We start from the raw sequence: 20,144 nt of genomic DNA on the forward strand, positions 1-20,144 counted from the left end.
AAACATTTTTGATGTGAATACACTCATCCACCTCAGCTATTCCCTTAGAAATTCTCCTCTCTGATATACGAAGATTACTTCCTACATCCCCTTTCCTTCCCCTGCTGTGCTTACCACCTGTCACCTCCAGATCAGCGTTCCACTCTCTCCCCCAAAAACCCTCCTTTCTTAGGGGTCTGTGCCATCCACCTACAGCCTTATAATCATCCTCATCATGATGCTCCACCGTGCTCCACAACACACACCTTCAGACTTCCTTCAATGATGTTAGCAAATGGCTCAGTCTTACCTTTGGATGGGGCAAAATTCATCAATACCATTTTTAAAAGGGCATATTTAAAGAGCTGTATTAAGATATATAAACAACAGTCACCAACTAATGGAAATAGCAATATAGATATCTCGGTATCTCTGGTATCCCTGGTCAGCAGGAGTAGGGATTATTGAGAGAATGAGGACATAGGTGGGGTGAATTGGAGCTCAGGAAAGAAGCAAAAATATATTGATAATAAAAAGGTATTATGGCTGTATGGAAATATCTTTAGATAAAAATGCCACATTAAAATGTCATATGCCACAAAGGAACTTCCTGGGTAGATGGAAATATTAGAGATTGTGATAAGGTATAGTGTCAAAGCTGATAGCTAACATTTGTGCATTTCGGTATATGTAAATTATACCTCAAAAAAAATGCCCGTAAAATAAGAATAATGATAATCAAGTGGGTGAAGTCATACAGACAAAACAAGAATGAGTGCTGATTAACTGCTGAAGGTGGGTATCGGTTACACGAAAGTTCATTACACTATTCTGGTCTTAGATGTTGGAAATTTTCTATAAATCAAGGTTTCTAAATGTCACATAACCCCGTCTCCCACACACCCCATGCTCAACCTCATATCCTTTATGACTTCAGCATCAACAACAAAGCTTCGAACACTACAATTTCAATATTTACCAACGGTTTTTTCCTATGGCCCAAGAAAAGCACTAATTCAGCCATCGTGCTAGACATTCAAATGCTCCATTTCACAAGCACTCTTCCCCAAGGGCTCAACTTTAAAAGACCTTTCTTGCTGAGCACTATCTTAAAATAGGTCCAGCGACTTGCCGATGCTGTGCTCCTGCTTTTCACTTTGTAGCCTCCATCCCTAGATCCTTGCCTGGATACCTAGTCTTGGCTGTGTACTGGGGACACGAATATTTACTGAGGGCCTCCTTCAAACGCGTATGAGAACAAAAAGATAAAATAAAAGTAAATGGGTTAAAGATACAAAATAGAATTAGTTACCTTTTGATCTCATTCCTTAATATGAGAACATTTCTTAACTCTCACAATTTGGGTTTCGCCTTTGTTACTCTACAGAAACTCCTTGGTCCAAGACTACCAATGACCCCCTTGTATTCATATTCAATGCTCATCCTCTAATACCTGTATGCAGCATTATAAACCACTAGCCAAGCTTTCCTTTGGCTTCTGTGCGACTCTATTTTTCTTGGTTTCTTCCTCTGGATTCTCTTTCTGCTTCATCCTAAGTTAGGCCTCCCTGACTTTCTAAATGACAGTGCTGTCTGACAGAACTTTCTGCAACTCTGTATTTGTGCTGCCCAATATTGTGGCTACTGAATACATGAAATAGGACCAGTATTATTGAAAAACAAAACATTTCATTTTATTTCATTTTAATTAATTTAAATAGCCACATTTGGCCAGTAGCTACTATACTAGACAATAGAGTTCTATCGTCTCTCTCACTCATTCTCGGGACTTCAGTTATCACCTCTATATCCAAGAACTGCCTTGTAAATTTATTCTGAATAAAGTTACCTCTTAAGCACCCTAATTTCCAGCCAAAAAAGGATTCCTTACCATTCTCCAATACATCCTATCATGTTTATATCCAAACTTCTATTCATGATGTTTCATACTCCTTAAAATATCCTTTTGACCTCTGTTTAAATCTTAACCATCCTTCAAGGTTCAGCTCAAATTCCACGTCTTCCATAAGGTTTCTCAGATGCTCACTACCTCCCCGCCTCCACCACCAAAAAGTAATCTCTTCTGAATCTCCTTTACACTTTTAACCACACATTTATGACAATAGCCAATTTCTACTTTGACAGAAGTAGGTAATACTCATTTCTTATTATATCACAAGCTCTTTAAAGATGGATGTCATGTATAAGAGGGTATCACACTAATTAAGATATCTTTCTATCCACCAATAGTGTTGGGTAAAATGACCAGTATAAAGTAGGCACATAATAAATTATATCTGCTGATTATGATAATTTCACTTGAGTTATAGATCAATTCTTACGTGTTAAGAATTTTTAGTATCTCAAGTGTCCTAGGCACTAAATTATCCCTGTGATTTTATCAAAGGCAGATGAGTATTTTAGGCATACGTAATTCTCCAAATTGCCTAAAATATGAGCTTTTACCTACTGAAAAATAGCCTTCCTATTACCTGTGTACTATCAGTGTAGAAAATAAAACCAGGGCTGATCTATTATGTCTCCTATAGGGAATACAGGAGATTTCTCATCTTAAATATAATACTTTGTATCAACATAGGAAACTGATACTTTAGGGGCTCATGGGATATAACTGATTCAGGTTTGATATGATTCAAATGAGGGAAATAACAAATTATTCAATGATAATAATAGCCACCATTTATTGAGCACTTAGGAGTATATCAGATAATCTTTATAAAACTCCATGAGATAGGTACTATGATTATTACCATTTTACATATTTTTTTAGAAAGTAGGCTTACGAGGTAGATCAGACATCTAAAGAAATATGTGCATTAGTATAACCAAACAAATGAGTAAAAGATGCCTTTTGGGAAGTGCAATTATATAGAAGCCCGGTCTAGGAGCCCCAAAATCTAGACTTGTTCTGGTTCACAAGATATGACCTCACTGAGCCTCGATGTTCCCATCAGCAATCCTTATCCCTCAGAGTGGTTATAAGAATCAAATAAAATAATGGATATGAAAAAGAAAAGTGATAAAGCACTAGACTGAGGTCAAGGGACATGGAATCTAATCTCCGCTCTGACCTTTACTACATGTAAGACTTTGTACAAATACATCCTACAGCTTCTTTGAGCTGCATCCATTCTGTTGACGAGTATGGGGCATCTACGTATTTGCCAGACATTCTGCTACGAGTTAGGAATATAGAAGTAACCAAGAAAGATACAGTTTCCTGTCCTCACAGAACTCACAGCCCAGAGAGGGATACAAATGAGTGTAAAAAGACGATTAGAGTGCTTAAGTGCTTGGATACGGAGGCACACAAGAGGGGTACTTAATCTAGATTTAAGGGTCAAGGAGTACCTCCTAAAAGGAAATGACTTCTAAGCTGAGACTAAAAGGATGAATATTAGGCAAAGAGTTCAAGCAGAGAGGGCAAGTGTAGTTTCTGGAGAAATAAACAGTAGGTTCTAGAGAAGTAAAGAAGATTTTAAAAGCAAACATGAGGGTACTTTCTATAGACTTCCTTAGAACTGCATGTGAATCTACAATTATCTCAATAAAAATTTTAATTTAAAAAAGCATATGTGAGAGCACTCTGTAAAATGAGAAGTACCTTAGCTATTTCAGTTAATATTATTCCTAATAATCAACTGTATAGCATATATTGCTACACAGAGCAAAGTTGGAAGGGTAGTTATAATAGAAATAGAACTACTAAGGACAGCTAGTGACCATATTTCAATAGTAAGTCAAAATTTTGAAAATCATGATTCAGTACCTTTCACATCTGGTCGATATTGTAGTCCATCTTCTTTCTTTCCCAACAAACTAGTGTTATCTGTGTCTATAAGAGAAAAGTTTTCAAATTAAGATACAGATGGTGTTAAAAGTCACACTATGAAACTCCCAAATATTCCAAACATTCCAGGTCCTTCCACTTATCCTGCTCACATTTTCCACCATTCTCTTGATCTATTGTGCAATTTCTATCTCAGGCCTCAGGGCATCCCAGATGTGCACATGCTTTGCATGATAAACAGTCTAATTCCATTTAGACTTCAGCTCAAATGTCATCTCTTTAAAGCCTTCCCTGTATAAACTAAAATAACACATACCCTGAAGAGAAAGGATTAATCATTTCTCCAAGTGACAAAGGTCTCAAGATTTACCTTCTACCACTGTTTCCTTGGAAACATAACAGATTAAGATAAATGTGGAATCTCGGCTGTGTTGTCAGACAAATTTACTATAAAAATGACTCCCCACTGGTGAATCGTATTTGGACTGAGAAAAGTGTAAATGAAGTATAAATACCTGTTGGGATGCACAAGCTTCACCTTTCCAATACACAGTGGGGTAGGAAAGGGAAGGTATAGTTAGGTATGGATGGAAATATTATAGAAAGGACCAAGCAAGATAAAAGTTAAGGCCCAATAATTCCAAAGAATTCTAAATCTGTATACATTTCAATTAACAAAATTCTCAAGCTTAGTCAACTGTTCTGAATTTGAAATTCCAGGTAGTACCATTGAACGACATACCAGCTCCTTTGAAAAAATATTCTTTCTCTAAGCTACTCTTTAAACCTAGGTTCTAAATGCCACTCCATGAAAGAAAACAACCATGCTACTTCTTTAAGATCAAAGCTAAGTGGACTGTCTATTTACAAGGGGCCTATATCAACAAATGGTTTCCTCTACTTTACCCTCCCCTGACCCCCACTTGGAAATCCTCAGATGAGTTTCTTAGGTATTCTTTGGTAGATTAGACCAGAAGTATTGCAATCTGTTGTGCAGTATTTCACAAATAATTTGTTACCAGTGTAAAGTACCATACTTTGGCTTACAACTTTATTCCTTTAGCGTAGATAAAAACATATCCCTTTAATAAGTCCAAAAGAGGGAGGGCCTGAGGGGAGGGTTATTAGACCTAGTACACAAGAACGATGTACAATCCTAGTCCAGGAGAACATGCCTGGACCTTGTGTGTTACTAGGAAATGATACATTATCCCAGCCCATGTGCATATTACTGAGGAAAGGAGGTTTGAGAACCCCTGACTTTAGTGACTGAATATTTCTAGGAGAGATGGAAAAAAATGCATTTAGTTGGTATCATGGTTTCTAAACTATAGCAAAAAGCAAAAATGAAAAGAACTTTTAACTAAAGGTAATAATTTTCCCTTACATTCTATGATTTCGCACCAAAAGCTCTAATAAACAATATGGAGGGGCAAAAAACTACAGAGAGAAAATAAACTATTATGCTCTAGAAAAAAAGATGAAGAAATATATGGCAATATTTATAGTTTTGCTATAATTAAAATAAGTTGACTAATTCTTAAACAGCTATAATCATTACAAATTTGAGACAATCTTTAAGAACTATAAATGCATCTACAAATCTAGTAACTAAATAAACAACCAAAAAGCATGGTTTCTGCCTTGAAAAGATGAAAAAAAACCCCAAAACTCTAAATTAGTAACAACACAGAAATTCTAAAGAGTAATAAAAGAAAATAAAGCATCAAAGATTTCTCGTTTTACAAATGTGGAACACTACCAAAGTGTACAATAAGATTACACACATATAATATTAAGGACAGGTCTATGAATAAGTAAAATGGATTTTACCTGTGCAATGACCAAGGTGCCTTATGTCAATTTGCTCTTGCTTTATACAAGATGCTTCTCGAACAAAGCAGGGATTGTTATAGGAACTCCCATCAGAAGCACACACAGGATTAAAACTATATCCACTGCAATCTATATTACATACACACCTGTAGCAAAAGACAAAAATTAGCTATATTTTACAACAAATGTATTTCACAATGCTACAACAGCAAAGGAGAGAAATTCTTTTTTTTCTGCTTTCTGTAACAGAAGTCAACATATTGTTTTAAGTCACTGATGAAAGTTTAAGCAAAGTGAAGGGTTGGCTAACAATTTCTTTCAAGTGAGAATTTATAGATAAATTCATCCAGATATTATTAACCCAGGAATTGCTCTAGAATTTTCATATCTATGTACAATAATCAGGAAATACCAAATGTCAACATTAATTAAAAAGCAACACAGATGAAAGTCATGAATCTAAATCCTAGACTAATTACCAGATTTGTGTCCAGAGTCTTCCTCTAAGTCTTAGCTAATGATCTGTGAAAAAAGAGGTGATAATAATATACTAAACTCACCAAATAATTGGAAAGATTAAAAATATAATAGATATAAAACATGTAAAATGGAAGCCCGCAAAAGCTGTACATCTACCTATATAAGTGAGTGTCCACCGAACACTGAGACTGCATTACAGAGAAGGCCAAGGGAGTCCCAGGCACAGTCTCTCCTCTTAAGAACAGTAAAATCTAGTTAGGAATATAAAAATAATAAACACACTACGGCCATGCTACTCTGAACAAGCCCGATCCCGTCTGATCTCAGAAGCTAAGCAGGGTCGGGCCTGGTTAGTACCTGGATGGGAGACCAACTAGGAAAACCAGATGCTATAGGCGTAAAAAATAAAAAAAATAAAAAATCAAGGATTGTAAACTGACAAGGTCCTTGCAATCTGTGACATCAACCAAGGGTTGCCTAAAAACATAATAATAAACACAGAGACACTTTTGTTTCTAGAAACATGGTAGACTAAGAGTCTAAACTAACTCTCTTGCTGAAACAAAAAATACTGGATAAAGTATTTTTAAACATTTTCTCCAATGCATTCATAAGTTGGCAAGAAAGCAAGAAATATGCATGACCAAAGTTAAATGAAGACAGGAAGAGAGAAAGGTCAACTGAAGTTTGCTAAAGCTGATTTTCACCTTGAAGGTATTTGTCAAACTGGGTAAATTCAATTACCAACTTTTTTGGCTTTGCAGGCCCCTGGAAACAGAAGACAAAGAATACTGACACACATAAGGTGGAAAGTCTAGAGATCCTAGAAAAACTGGTATCTCAAAAAGCTACAGCCTTCAGCATGAGAGTATAAAATAAAAATGAGTTGCCACAGTTCATGGGGACTTTTTAAAGGGGGTGGAAAAAGCACTGCCCTGTGCCAAGGCATTGAAGAATGGGAAGAAAAACATATCCCTTAAGAATTCAAAACCATTAGCCAGCCTTCACATGGGTAAACTACAATTTAAAATACTACTTGGGTGTTCTAAAAAACCTCAAGCCCAGAATTTATTTTAAGAGTCAAAGAGTGCAAGGGGCCCTAGGCAACTGACAGAAGCAAATGCAATCTCTGGAGAAATTCAATTTTATTATCCTAGACCACAAACATTTTCCAAGATACAGTTCTGAGAAAAATATGCAGCTCACACACAAAATCACTCACATACCCACAAAAAAAACAAGGAATTACAACACTAGGAGGAAAGCAAGCCAATTTAAATAAGAACCAAAAGAACTTCTAATAAATAACGTGATTAGTAGAAATTTTAAAAAATTGAATGGGCAGATTTAACAGCAGATTAGATAAAGTAAAGGTAGATTAGTGAACTATAAGATAGATCAGAGGAAATTACCTGGATCACAGCAGTGAGTCAAAGAGACAGAACATTTGGGGAAAAAAAAAAAAAAGATTAAGAGACATAGAAGATAAAGTCACAAGATCTAATAAAAATCTGATTGGAGTTCCAAGAGTGAAAGGAATGAAGCAAGGGCAATAGTCTCAGCAATTTCTCCTCAAACTTTCTAAAACTAAAAAAAGATCATCTAAATATCCAAGAATCCTATTAAATCCAAATGAGATTATTAAAAAAGAACCTAGACACTGAAAGATCACAGTGAAAGTTTATAACAACAAAAAAAGAATATCTTAAAAGCAGCCTAAAAGAGAAAGATTGCCTTCAAAGAAGCAAGAATAAGAGGGACAAGTCTCTTCAAAAACAATACTGAAGCCAGATTGCCAAAAAGACAGTGAAATATATCTACAATGTTCTGAGATAAAACAAAGTTCTATATAAAAGGAAATGCCTTTCATGAATGAGGGTAAAATAAAAGCAATTTGGAAGAATTAAAAACTTGAGTTTGTCACCCGCTGTCAGTAAAAAAAAAAATTCTGAAGGCAGTAGAAAAATGATCCCATAAGGAAAGTTTGAAATGCAAACACAAATGAAAGACAAAAATATAAATATGTAATATTAAAAAAAGAACTGACTATATAAGACAACAACAATGCTCTGTATGGTTAAATATTTTTAAAATAGGAAATTAAAATACATTATAATGATAGCCTCCAAATTGAGGGACTGAAATTATAGTGTTTTCAGAAAAACAAAGATATTGATGAACTTTAGACTGTGATAAGTTGAATATGCATGTTAAAATTGCTAAGGTTACCACTGAAAGAAGGAACACCCATAATACTGAAAGTAAGAGAGAGAAAAAATCCAATAGAGGGCAAGAAAGGAGAAAGGAACAAAGAGCAAGACGAAAGCATAAAATAATAGAAAAAAATACATCAGTATCTATAACATATTTAAGTGAACTAAATTTATGAGTTAAAAAAGAAAGGCTGGATAAAAATACAAAAGCCAGCTATATGCTGCTTATAAGATACATGTTAAAACGTAAAGATATGGGAAGTTGCCATGGGCTACGGTAAAGGGTAAATGGCGGGGTTTTTTTTAATAGGTAGAGTTTCAGTTTCATAAGAGGAAAAGAGTTTTGGAGGTAAATGGTAGTACGGTAACACATTATGAATGTATTTAACACCACTGAGCTGTACACTTAAAAAATAGTTAACATGGTAAATTTTGTTATATTTATTTTACCACAGTAAAAAAAAAAATGGAAAGAAATTTAATGATACAAAAAGTTGAAAATAAAAGGATAATGAGAGATATACCATACCTGGAATAGAAAAAACCTGATATACCTAATATCAGACATAAGAGACTACAGAGCAAAAAGAATTGAGGAAAAAAGGTCCCCTCATAACAATAAAAAATTCCATTGTCAAGGAAGATGGAGTAATTCTAAACATTTTAAGATAGCCTCAAAATCTATAAAGCAAAAACTGATAAAACTACAATGAAAAATAGCTAAATGCACCATAGTAGATTTTAACATGCCTTTCTGCAGTCATAAATCAAGCAGATATAATATCAGTAAAACTGAAATATTTACAATAGAAAAGACATAATGCTGATAGTTTGCTTTAAAATATTTCCCCAAAAAATGTGGGGAGGGAAGAACAGGTGAAACAAAATTAGATATTTTGAAGCTGAGTGATGGATATGTGGGAAGGGGGTCCATTTTATTTATTTATTTTTTCTTTTCCGTATGTTTGAAGATTTCCATAATCCCTGGTGAATTAAAGACCTACATTTGAAAGGTAAAATTACAAAAGGCTTAGAGGATCAAACATAAGAGACCGATAAATTTAACTTTGAAATAAAGAATGTCAGAATAAAAGCTACAAACAAAAAAATAAGTATAATCCAATAACCAACAAATAATCAGTATCTAGACTCTATAAATAAAAATTAATTTTTAAAAAAGGTATATAACTTAATGGGTACGGGGAGGAAGCCATAAATAGGAAATAAACAGATATAAATATGAATAAAAGAGGAAGCTTATAAGGACAACATGTGAAAAGATGTTTGCTCAATTGTTCAATAGTCAGGAAAATGCAAATTAAAACCACAATGAGATACTAAATATTCACTAAAAAAAAAAAAAAAAAAAACTGAGAATAAGGTCAATACCAAGTATTGGCAAGGATAAGGACCAAAAGTAATTCTCTTCCTCTGCTGAGAGGAGAGCTTACTGGTACAACCACTTTGGAAAACAGGTCTTACGATGAAAAGCTAGACTTGCACATCCCAACAATTTCATTACTAAGTAAGGCCCTTGAAAATCTCTTACACATGTGCACCAGGAGACATGAATAGGAATGTTCATAGCAGCATTATTTGTGAGAATAAAATACTGGAAAAAACACAAATGTCCATCAACAGTAAAAAAATAGACTATAAATATATCTGGTATAGTCAAACAACTGAATTCAATAAGCCGCAAAGTTGAATGAACTACTGCTATGTGCACTGATATGAACGAATCTCAAAAACATAACGATGAGCAAAAGAAGATGCATACAGTATGATTCCACTTACATAAAGTTCAAAATCAATCAAAAGCCAGTAATATATTATTATGAGATTTACCTCATGTGCTAAAACTATAAAGAAAACAAACAAATGATTTCCACAAAATGCAGTATAGCAGGTGGGTGGCAGAGATGCAACTGGAAAAGGAAATTGGGGCGACATCTCTGAAGAACTGATAATATTCTATTTCTGGCTTGGGAGACAGGATTCGCTAGAGTTTGTTTCATTTTTGTGCATTAAACCAAATGTGTACATTTTTCATAAACTTTTGAAAATATGCTCTATTTCATGATTTAAAAATTAAGGCACCAAAAGAATTAAAAATTCATAAGAAGAATATTTACTAGCTTAAGTCAAAAATGGCTTTTACATTTTTAAAGAGTTGGTGGTGGCAGAGGAATATGTCACAGAGACCACATGTGGACTGCAAAGCATAAAATATTTCATCTGGTCCTTTATAGAAAAACTTTGCCAACCCCAGGTTTAAGGGATAAAAGTGGACAAAACTGGAATGACAATAAAACAGATGTGGTGGCTAATGGATAAAGCTATTACGAAACTGTTTCAGAAATAAGAAAAGACTCAGGAACAAAAGCAAGATGCCATTCCAATTCAATGAGGAGAAAGAAGTGATTCAGCAGTGGGCAATGCGGCTCAAACAGGAACTGCCCTGATCAAGCGTATGGAAAAAGTCGCCACTCCTCAGTGGGGTGGCGCGCTGCACAGAAGACCAGGAACTGTGAGAACTAACTGTCACTACGTTTTCAATGGCACATGAGGAAAGAAAATGAAGTTAGCACCTCAAGGAAAGTCTAGCTTAGTGACACAATGAGCAGAGAACAACAACATCAGACTCCAGAGGCCACTGATACCGCTGATGACAGCAATTACAGGCTTTTGCAGACTCTCAACAGTTAGTCGAGAGCAGGTGCCCAAAGCTCAGGAGTGTGCACTAAAGTGGAAGGAAACCACTTCAGTAAATATGACAAATTCTAAACATTTAACAACCATTTACTCTGCACCTGCTGTGCGGGAATAGTCACATTTGCCACATTTAATCCTGACAGAAACAAACTATGAATAGGGAAACTGAATGTGAAGGAACTTAAAAAGCCCAAAACCACAAAACCAGTGAGTGGCTGAGACAGTGTTCTCTCTTCCTCTATGGCTGCTACATAAAATAGGTATCTCGGCATAGAAAGTGACAAATGAAAGTAGTAGTTATTTTTCACAAATTTATATCATGAAAGACTTTTTCACTAAACTGGCCTCACTTTTCTCTCAAACATTCCAGGGAAACACCCGCCTCAAGGCTTCTGCTCCTTCTAGAACACTTTTCCCTTAAATATCCACCTGGCTCCATCCCTCACTTCCTTCATGTTTTTTCTCAAATCTTAAAAGAATGGCTGGAAATTAAATCACTGAGCATTCATTTAATAAAGCATTCGATGGAATAAATCCAGTGAAAAAAAGGGGGAGGGGAATAACATAGATGATACAGATATGAACATGAATATAAATATAAATATATACAGATATAGCTCAGCAAAAATAGAAAACAAAGTTGCAGTGAAGACCAATAAAGCCAAAAGTTGGTCCTTTGAAAAAGACTTTTAAATTGACAAAGCAGGATGAGAAAAAAAAGAAAAAAACCATTACCAGGAATGAAAAAAACTTGAGGTTCAATGGGAATTATGGATTAAAAGATAATAGTGATTATAAACAACCTTATGCCAGGCAAGTCTGAAAACAGGTAAAATAAGTAACTTTTTAAAAATATTAACTATCAAATTTTACCAAAAAAGAAATAGAAGCTGAATGGTACTATAATTATTAAAGAAATGAAACCAGTTGTTTAAAAAAAAAAAATCCCTCAAAGATAGCATCAGATCCAGGTGTTTTTTTAAAAGAAAATTTATGAACCCATTCATTCCAATCATTCGAGAAACATAATTCTATTATTACATAATATCATCCAGAGGATAGAAAAGAACACTCCTTAATTTATTTTATAAGGCCACATAACCTTAAATAAACAAAAGTACAGATTATAACTTACTGAATAAAAATGAATAAGAGAAAAATCTCATCCTCACAGCAGACAGAATACCAACTAATAATGCACAGGCACAAAAAAAGATATTGCAATCATAAAACAACAATAGGGTGCTTATAAAAAAGGATCACTATGAGAACAAAAATGAGCTCTTGGAAATTAAAAATTACAGCAGATATGAAAAACCCAAAAGAGTACTAAAAGATAAAGATGAAGAAATCTCTCAAAAAGCACAGCAGAAAAACAATTTTTAAAAGAAAACAGGAGAGAAAAGCAAATTAAAGAACTAATCTAGGATGCCCAACATCCAAGTAACAGAAGTACCAGAAATAAAAAGAGAGGAAAGGAAATCATCAAAGAACTAACTGGAGATTTTCTCAAATCAGAAGTCAGCAAGTTTTTAGAAAAGGGTGTAACACTTTGAACTTTCATGACACTGGGGACCAAAAGATGCTGCTGCAATAGACAAATCACATACAAAGGGTCAGAAAATGGAATGGCTTCAGACTTCAGCAGTAACTCGGGAAGCTAGAGGACAACAGAGCAATGCTTTCACAATCCTGAGGGGAAACACACTCTCACCTGGAAATACGTACTTGCCAAGCTATAGTATTAAGTGTAGGATAAAAACACTTTCAAACAAATAGACTCAAAATTTTTTTACATCTTGTACTCTTTCTCAACAAGCTACTAAAAGATATGCTAAAATAGGAGAGTAAAACCAAAAAGTTAAAGGCAAAAAAAATACAAGAAACAGTATGTCCTATACAGGAGAAAGGTAAAGGAATTTACAGGGTATTTGTGGTATAACGGAATATATATTTGGTCTTTGTCCTCTGTTCCTGGCACAGAGCTCCTAAATACTTGGAACTTTGAGTTCCCTCAATAGGAAAGAGTCTTCTGTATGCTATTAAGATAACTCACGGCTCTTTCCTCAGTTCTGTAAGGAACCTCCTGAGGGGAGGTTGGGAGAACCTCCAAATTAGTAGTACGCTGGGCAGAAGTGCAAGGGGCCTCATTCGCAGCTAATGTCTAAAGTGGAGACAGTCTTGTGGGTCTGAGCCCTTAACCTGTGGGGTCTAATGTTAACTCCAAGTAGAATGAACTGAATCGAATTGAAATGAACTGTAGGCCATCCAGTTGGTATAGAATTGGAGAATCAATTGTTGTTAGAAAACACAAAACACTTAAGGAAGATCCCGGGGAGACAGCGATAAGGGCAAACCAGTCCACAATGAAATCGTTTCACTCTGTAGACAGTCGTGTTGCTGGCTGCCATTATCAAAACATCTAGTGTAACTCTGCCATCTTTTTAGCCAAGGCACAGAATGCCCAGGTAAGCCTGGTCTAGATTCTGATCTGTATTCGGTTTATCTTGACCAGATGGTGATGAAGTTCCTACTTTCTCCTCTGTGTCCTACTGCCAGAACCAAATGAGCACACTCATTTAACTGGCATCCTCCTGAGCACTAGCTGGAAGTCAGCTATGGTGAGATTAGAAGTAGAAAACACTAAACAGTCCACTCTGAGATTAGAAGTAGAAAACACTAAACAGTCCATTTCTGTCAGTCATCCACACCTGGTGACACTGGAATCCTTACAGGTGTCTCGACTATAGTGAGCCCTATGTTTCCCATGAGTCACTCATGGTCTCGCCCACTGACTATCCCAAAAAGGAATCTTGAAACTCTCTGGAAAGCCAAAGGCCAGGTTCTGACTGTTCAATGTATCATCTTCTATAAACCTTCATGTAACAGTGGCACCCCTGCCCTTTCTTTCCATGGCTGGTACTGGTAATATGGCAATACTCTACTTTGTACCCCAGGTGTTAGGTACATAGATGTAGTATTCTTTAAATTACATGTGTATGTGTTAAACACTTCTGTATGCAATGTACATTTTATAATAAAAGTTTTAGTTCAAGAGCAGACCAATATGTATAGTGTGCTGTCATTAGCTTAAAAAAGGCAAAGAAAGAAAATATATTTACATATTTGCTTGCTCTTAACATAAAATATCTCTGGGAAATTAAATAAGAAACAGATCACAGTAACTGCCTCTGGCAAAGACAACTGGGTGGCTGGGGAACAGAGTGGAAAACGGATCTTTTTAGTGTAATGCCTTTTAAAGTTTTTGAATTTCTAATACTGTGAATTTCAAAGGCATGAATGCATACATAAATAAATGATTCAATGACTGCTATGATTTAACTCTAAGATTTTGGCAAATCACAAGTCTGAGTCTTTAAAACAGGGATAATACCTTGTAACACTGGTGAAAGAATCAAATAAGCTTTTGTAAAAAGCCCTTTGAAGTCCTCAAATACTATGCACATCTGAAGGTATTATTATTATTATTATTATTATTATTATTGAAAAATACCTATCTTTTCCCTTCCCTTTCTCCTTGCCCTACATAGAAAGTGCTAATCCTCTCAATATGGTAAGTTTAGCAGTATGAAAAACACTGGCTTAAAATAATTCATGTGAAGTTATTCAGATTTAACAAACATTGAACGAAGCCTGCAACAAGTTCAGTACAATACTAGTCTTTTTTCACTCATATCAAATCCTCAAAATGATCCAGTGTGCAGCTCTAAGTGAATAATAAACCCATAGTGTGAACTACCATGAGTTCACCAAAGACCCTAATATACCCAACTTTATGGCAAATTCATCCAACATAGAAATCAGCAGGACGAAGTTCCTGTCCTCAGGGAACCCACAATCTACTAGTGATCTCAACGGTATAATAAGTGCTATGCAGAGATTGTTTCTCAAGACCAAGGACAGACGCAGAATAAGGCCACCTAACTCATAGGGGCTGCAGAAGAGAGTAAGGGAGGCTTCCAAGAAGGGTGCTGACTTCTGACGTAAGTCATGCTTCATCCAAGTCTAGAAGGAAGAATAGGAATTAAACAAGTAGATAAACAGGGCTGGGACTCCAGGAAAAAAAAAAATTAACAGAGGCAAAGTATCAAAGAATAACAGAGCATTCAGAAAAAAGCAAGAGGTTAGGGGATACTGCATTTTAAAAACAAATGTCTCAAAGGAAATCTTTACTGACAGCTAACTGTGTAGAGCTATAGGAAGATAATTCTAGACAAAGGAGTCTGTCATTGCTAACATTCAATTTATCCTTTATATAAAATAAAATCTGATAGCATTTATTTCCTGTTAACAAAAGGAAAAAAACAGCATACAATTATTTTTCCGTTATAATTTAGGGGCCACGGTAGGAGTTTATTAAACTTAGTTTTAAAAGTCTACTATTCTATATACCCAGAGTAAGGCAGTTAAATGACAAAAATTACTGTCATCTCTGATTAGGAAGAAATAAGAATAGAAGAGTAGATAATGGTAGAAAAAGTACTTCTTTGGTTCTTTTTTTTTTTTAAAGTATATGTAGCTTCCAGAAAATAGGACATAATGGAGGATGGAGATATAGAACCTAATTCTCTGTTTAAACATGGGAAAAGACTACATTGCACCTTCTGAGGGACAGACTCATCGGACTGTGATACTGACCAGCAATCTGCGTCAAAACAGACAATTGTACTAAAAAATGGCAGAGATGCCCAACTGGTGGATTAACTGCTTATCAGTGTTGTCTGTCATATTGCACATCTACATGATTCTCTGAGTGACTCTGAGATCTTACATCACTCAGGGGAAAAAAACAGAAAAAGCACCTCCGAAGAGACTGACATCAAAGAGGCAAAAAAGCAGAAGCTATTTCCATAAAGTGAACTGCAGACAAAGTTCAAAAGAAAGAATGTGAGGATTTTTAGAACTCACCTGCACTGACATTATGCCTGATGATTCTACAGACTCCTCAAACCAGGAGAGTAGGCAGGGGAGTTAGGTCAGATATTTAAGATACTGATGTGAAGGAGTTCTATGATTATTTGGCCCCACTGTCCAGACAAATGGCTGATGGCTATCTTGCAGCAATAACTTCAGCACTGGACAGATTAGAAATACCGCTTAGTAAATAAGGAGATGTGATTGCTAAGAACATATAGTTTAAGAAATATAACTTCTTGTAAAGCAGGTTCTGTTTCCAACTTTTAAAACTAAGTAGAAAGTCTAACCACTGTATTCCACAATGGTCATAATGGAATCCTGAAACCTCACCTATTTGGGAGTCAATTTCTTGAAACTCCACCCTACATGTAAATTGAAAAGGTAAAGCTAATGAGGGTAGCCATCACAAACCCATGCAAAGCCAATAATGTCACTGGAGAGACACAGTGTGGTTCAAGAAGGAAGAGAAAAAGCCTCTCAGATGCCCAAATAATTCAAATTATAAAAAATTTAAAATAGCCACTGAGCAGATGAGAAAATACATATAATTAATAAAGTTCAAGTACTTCGCTCAGAAGAACCTATTTATTCTGATAGTACATTTGGAACTTCTTGTTACATTAGATATAGTTCCTACAAGCATTTTATTTCCTGTTCCATGAAGCAGAAAAGCACATTAAAAGTTGAGGTCATCTACAGTCAGGCTCACTGACAAGGCACACTGGCAGCACCCAGAAGCTGCAGCTTAGAGCCTGACTTGGAAGAAGAAAAATTATTTTTAAAAACCAGATATAAGAGCCCAAAACACAAAGCAGAATGGAGCCTTACATGTAGGGGTGAAACAACCACCAGTAAGAATGTCAGTGGCCTCTGAGATCATCATGGTATTACTACACCTGAGTGCACAACATAATGGATAAATTCCTGGTTGTAAGACCTGTGTACTCTGGTTCTGCTGCCATTCGGCCTCTCTGACCTCAGCTTCCCCTGTAAAACCAGGGTAACACTTCCTTGCCCTACCCATCAAACAGAACTGCCATAAATAGCTGAAAAAATAATTTATGTAACTATGTCTGAAAACTGTAACACATAATAAGTAACAATAATATTGCTAAAATATGTTCTGTATACTCTGTACAGGAAGACTATATTTAAATCAATTTCCAATTAAGTAGCTAAATAAAAACTCAGCACTTCTCATATCAGCAGGAAATTAACCTACATGGTACCACGTATCTCTTCCCCAGAAATGCCAGATTTTTAAAAACTATTAGTAAGAAAAGAAGTTTTTTAAAGTGAGAGAAAGAGTTTAACTGCCCTTTGGGAACCAGATAGGTTATAACATTTCTTCTGACAGGAAAGACATTTCAAAATGAGGAAAGACAAAATACTTTGAAACGAATACTCATAGCTAAAAGAATAACATGAAATATCATATCTATTATAGTTATGTTACAGAGCAGTATTTTTCAAACCAGCAGATTATGACGTCAATTTGGTGAATAACTACCAGCACTTTTAAGAAAACAGGATAGAAAATATTAGAGTATACCGCATTTAATAAAGGTAAATATTATTTCACAGAATATTGTTTTACTTAATATGTATTATGACCATGTGAATCTGTACATGAGTGCTAGGTCACAATGTAAATGTATTTCTTTGATGAAGTTGTGGTCAAAAAAGTCTGAAAGTCACTAATAAAACCGATAAACTGGCATGTGGTAGTCAAGATTAAAAAAACTAAACAAAGAATTTAAAAGCACCCAGTACTCGGAGTGACCAAAAGATGATAAAGAAGTAAAGAATTCAAAGCTGGGACCAAGCTGCAGAAGAGGGAACTGTTTTTCAAAAAGTCATCAAGCAGTCCATGACATAGGAAAAAGATAACAGCTTTCCTTCTAGGTATAAAAAAGAAATACAGAGAGGCAGATGGTAAGAAAAACGGTACTAGAACTTAGGAGAATCCACCTCATAAAACCCTCTGACTTTAGTCCTCAGTTTTCTCATATGTAAAGGGAGAGGATTAGACTAGAAGATAAAGTTTAAGATCTTATTAAACCTAACATTCTCCGATTCCTGTAGAGTTTATAATAATTAAGTCATACTATGAGTACTTGGTTTATAAGTAAGACCTTTTGTATTTTTGAAATTTAATAACTAAAATTTTATCTTTTAATAAAAATACTATATACCTTCTTAATAAATAATAGGCTTTTCTATAAAAATCAAGGCTTAGTAACTGATGCCACATTTTAGCATCTCTCACTTTTCTCTACATAAAGATCTAACTAGCGGGGTCAAAATTACCCTTAGACAAGCATGGTACTATTTACCTGGTGACAACCATAGAGAGTACACAGAAGGCGCCTTGAAGGAGATACATATCTTTCATATAGCTTTCTTGGTACTATGGCCCATTTAAAAAAATTTTTTTAATTACAAGAACCATTGAGATACATTTAAATTGTTAAACCCAACCCGCACTCAGTAATAAACGTCTTATAGACTAAAAGATCGGATGTTCCTAATATTTCCTTTTATCTCCTTCCACAATAGGATCAGCCATTTTAGCTTACACACTGATTGTCTAGGTAAAGGTACTAACTGCTTCCTTAATGTTTTCCTGTTATTGCATTAATTTCCTGGCCTGGATATGGCTGCCAGCCCCAGTCCCTGTGCTCCTTAGCCTGCATGCTCTTTACTACTGGTAAGCCCTCCCCTGGTCTGTGCCTGTATCTGCAAGAACAATGGAGCTGTTCTGCAAGAACAGTGGCTACAAGCTCTCAAATAAAGAGACACTTGGAGCCTATATCTGCAAGAACAGTGGCTACAAGCTCTCAAATAAAGAGACAAACACACACACACAAAATGATTTTAGTACATAGGCTGCCAATTATTTCATGAGGAGGTGTTCATAGAAAGATGTGTATTTTACACATACAGATGTCATATTTGGGGCTGCCTCTGAGACTAAGTGAGATCTATTCTACTTCTAAACAACAGATCTCTTTCAATTTAGGGATAAAAAAATGACAGCAGAGAAATGTATAAAATAGGGCTGAATAGAGGTACTGTCAAAGGAATAAAAACAGATCAATAGACCAAGCCAATCAATCCTGACTGCTATTTCGACTCTGAGCACTACTATAAAACAGTCCTGAGAAAAACACTGAAAAGAACTAAATCTTGACAAACACACACTCACATACATACACACACACAATAAGAGAGAAATGAACACAACAACGTCTATTACCTGTTCTCTGCAAGTCCATATTGCTCATTTCTCTCTTGTCCTACACACTAATATCTACTTTGGAAGACATGTTTTTCCAAATCAAACCACTCTGATGAAAATGCATGGACACAGTCAACCCAAGGACCACCATGCAAAAACAGAGCAAATTTAGGTTGTGCTGAAATCATTTTTTACTGAATTACTGGTCTTTTGCCAATTATCACCTAATTTGAAATATATAACAAGTAAATTATCAAACATTAATTTTACCAAGTGCCATCCAAGTAGCTAATTTTGAACATTACTTAATACTAAAAATGGTGTGATCTCTTTGGGCATGAATGCTAATTAAAGCACATACTGTTCAGTGAAAGGCTCAGATATGCATTTAAGGCTGAATAAAACATAAGACTGGAAAATACAAAGTGGAAATATGTATGAGTAAAGAAGAGCAAATCTCTATAAAATAAGTGTTTTAAAATAGGCACTAGGGGGAAATTCAGAAAGTGAAGATCCATTTGTGCTATACGGTCCTGAAGTCAGCATTTAAAGCTTTTGGAATCAACTATGTAAAAGGCAAGCACCATAGGGAGATGAAAGAAGGTTGAGACTGGGAATAAACAAGAACCTGATGAAAGGAAGAAAAAACATGAATGTGTTGATATTATTGTTACTATTACACCAAGCATCACCATTTCTTATAGGGAATGGATGGAAAATTGGACAGACAGACAATGCTGTCCAGCTACAAAACCTACCTTAGTTAAAGGCTGGACTTGAATGAGAATATAAAAGAACATAAAGTCAGTCTGTGCACGTGGGATTTCTAGAAAAAAGTTTTACTTAGTATATAATAGGTATTTACTATGATCTAAAATTTTGAAACAGTTTTGGATTTTTTAGTATATTGAAATATAAGAAGCTTTTGTGT

General features: G+C 35.3%; 1 protein-coding gene and 1 pseudogene across 2 annotated transcripts in view; one reads left to right on the plus strand and one right to left on the minus strand.

The window, feature by feature from the left end:
- TMEFF1 (transmembrane protein with EGF like and two follistatin like domains 1) overlaps positions 1–20,144 on the minus strand; it is a 78,464-nt gene that overhangs the window by 21,473 nt on the left and 36,847 nt on the right. For both annotated transcript variants that reach the window (XM_039855720.1, XM_039855728.1), the window contains exons 6-7: positions 5,624–5,772; positions 3,770–3,835 (exon numbers count right to left, since the gene is read on the minus strand). In XM_039855720.1, coding sequence (XP_039711654.1) covers positions 3,770–3,835; positions 5,624–5,772 — 215 coding nt within the window. The remainder of the gene's footprint in view (positions 1–3,769; positions 3,836–5,623; positions 5,773–20,144) is intronic.
- Positions 6,386–6,504, plus strand: LOC120598416 (uncharacterized; annotated as a pseudogene).

Source organism: Pteropus medius, unplaced genomic scaffold, assembly GCF_902729225.1.
Source record: "Pteropus medius unplaced genomic scaffold, Ma_sr-lr_union100, whole genome shotgun sequence".
Classification (NCBI taxonomy): Eukaryota; Metazoa; Chordata; class Mammalia; order Chiroptera; family Pteropodidae; genus Pteropus; species Pteropus medius.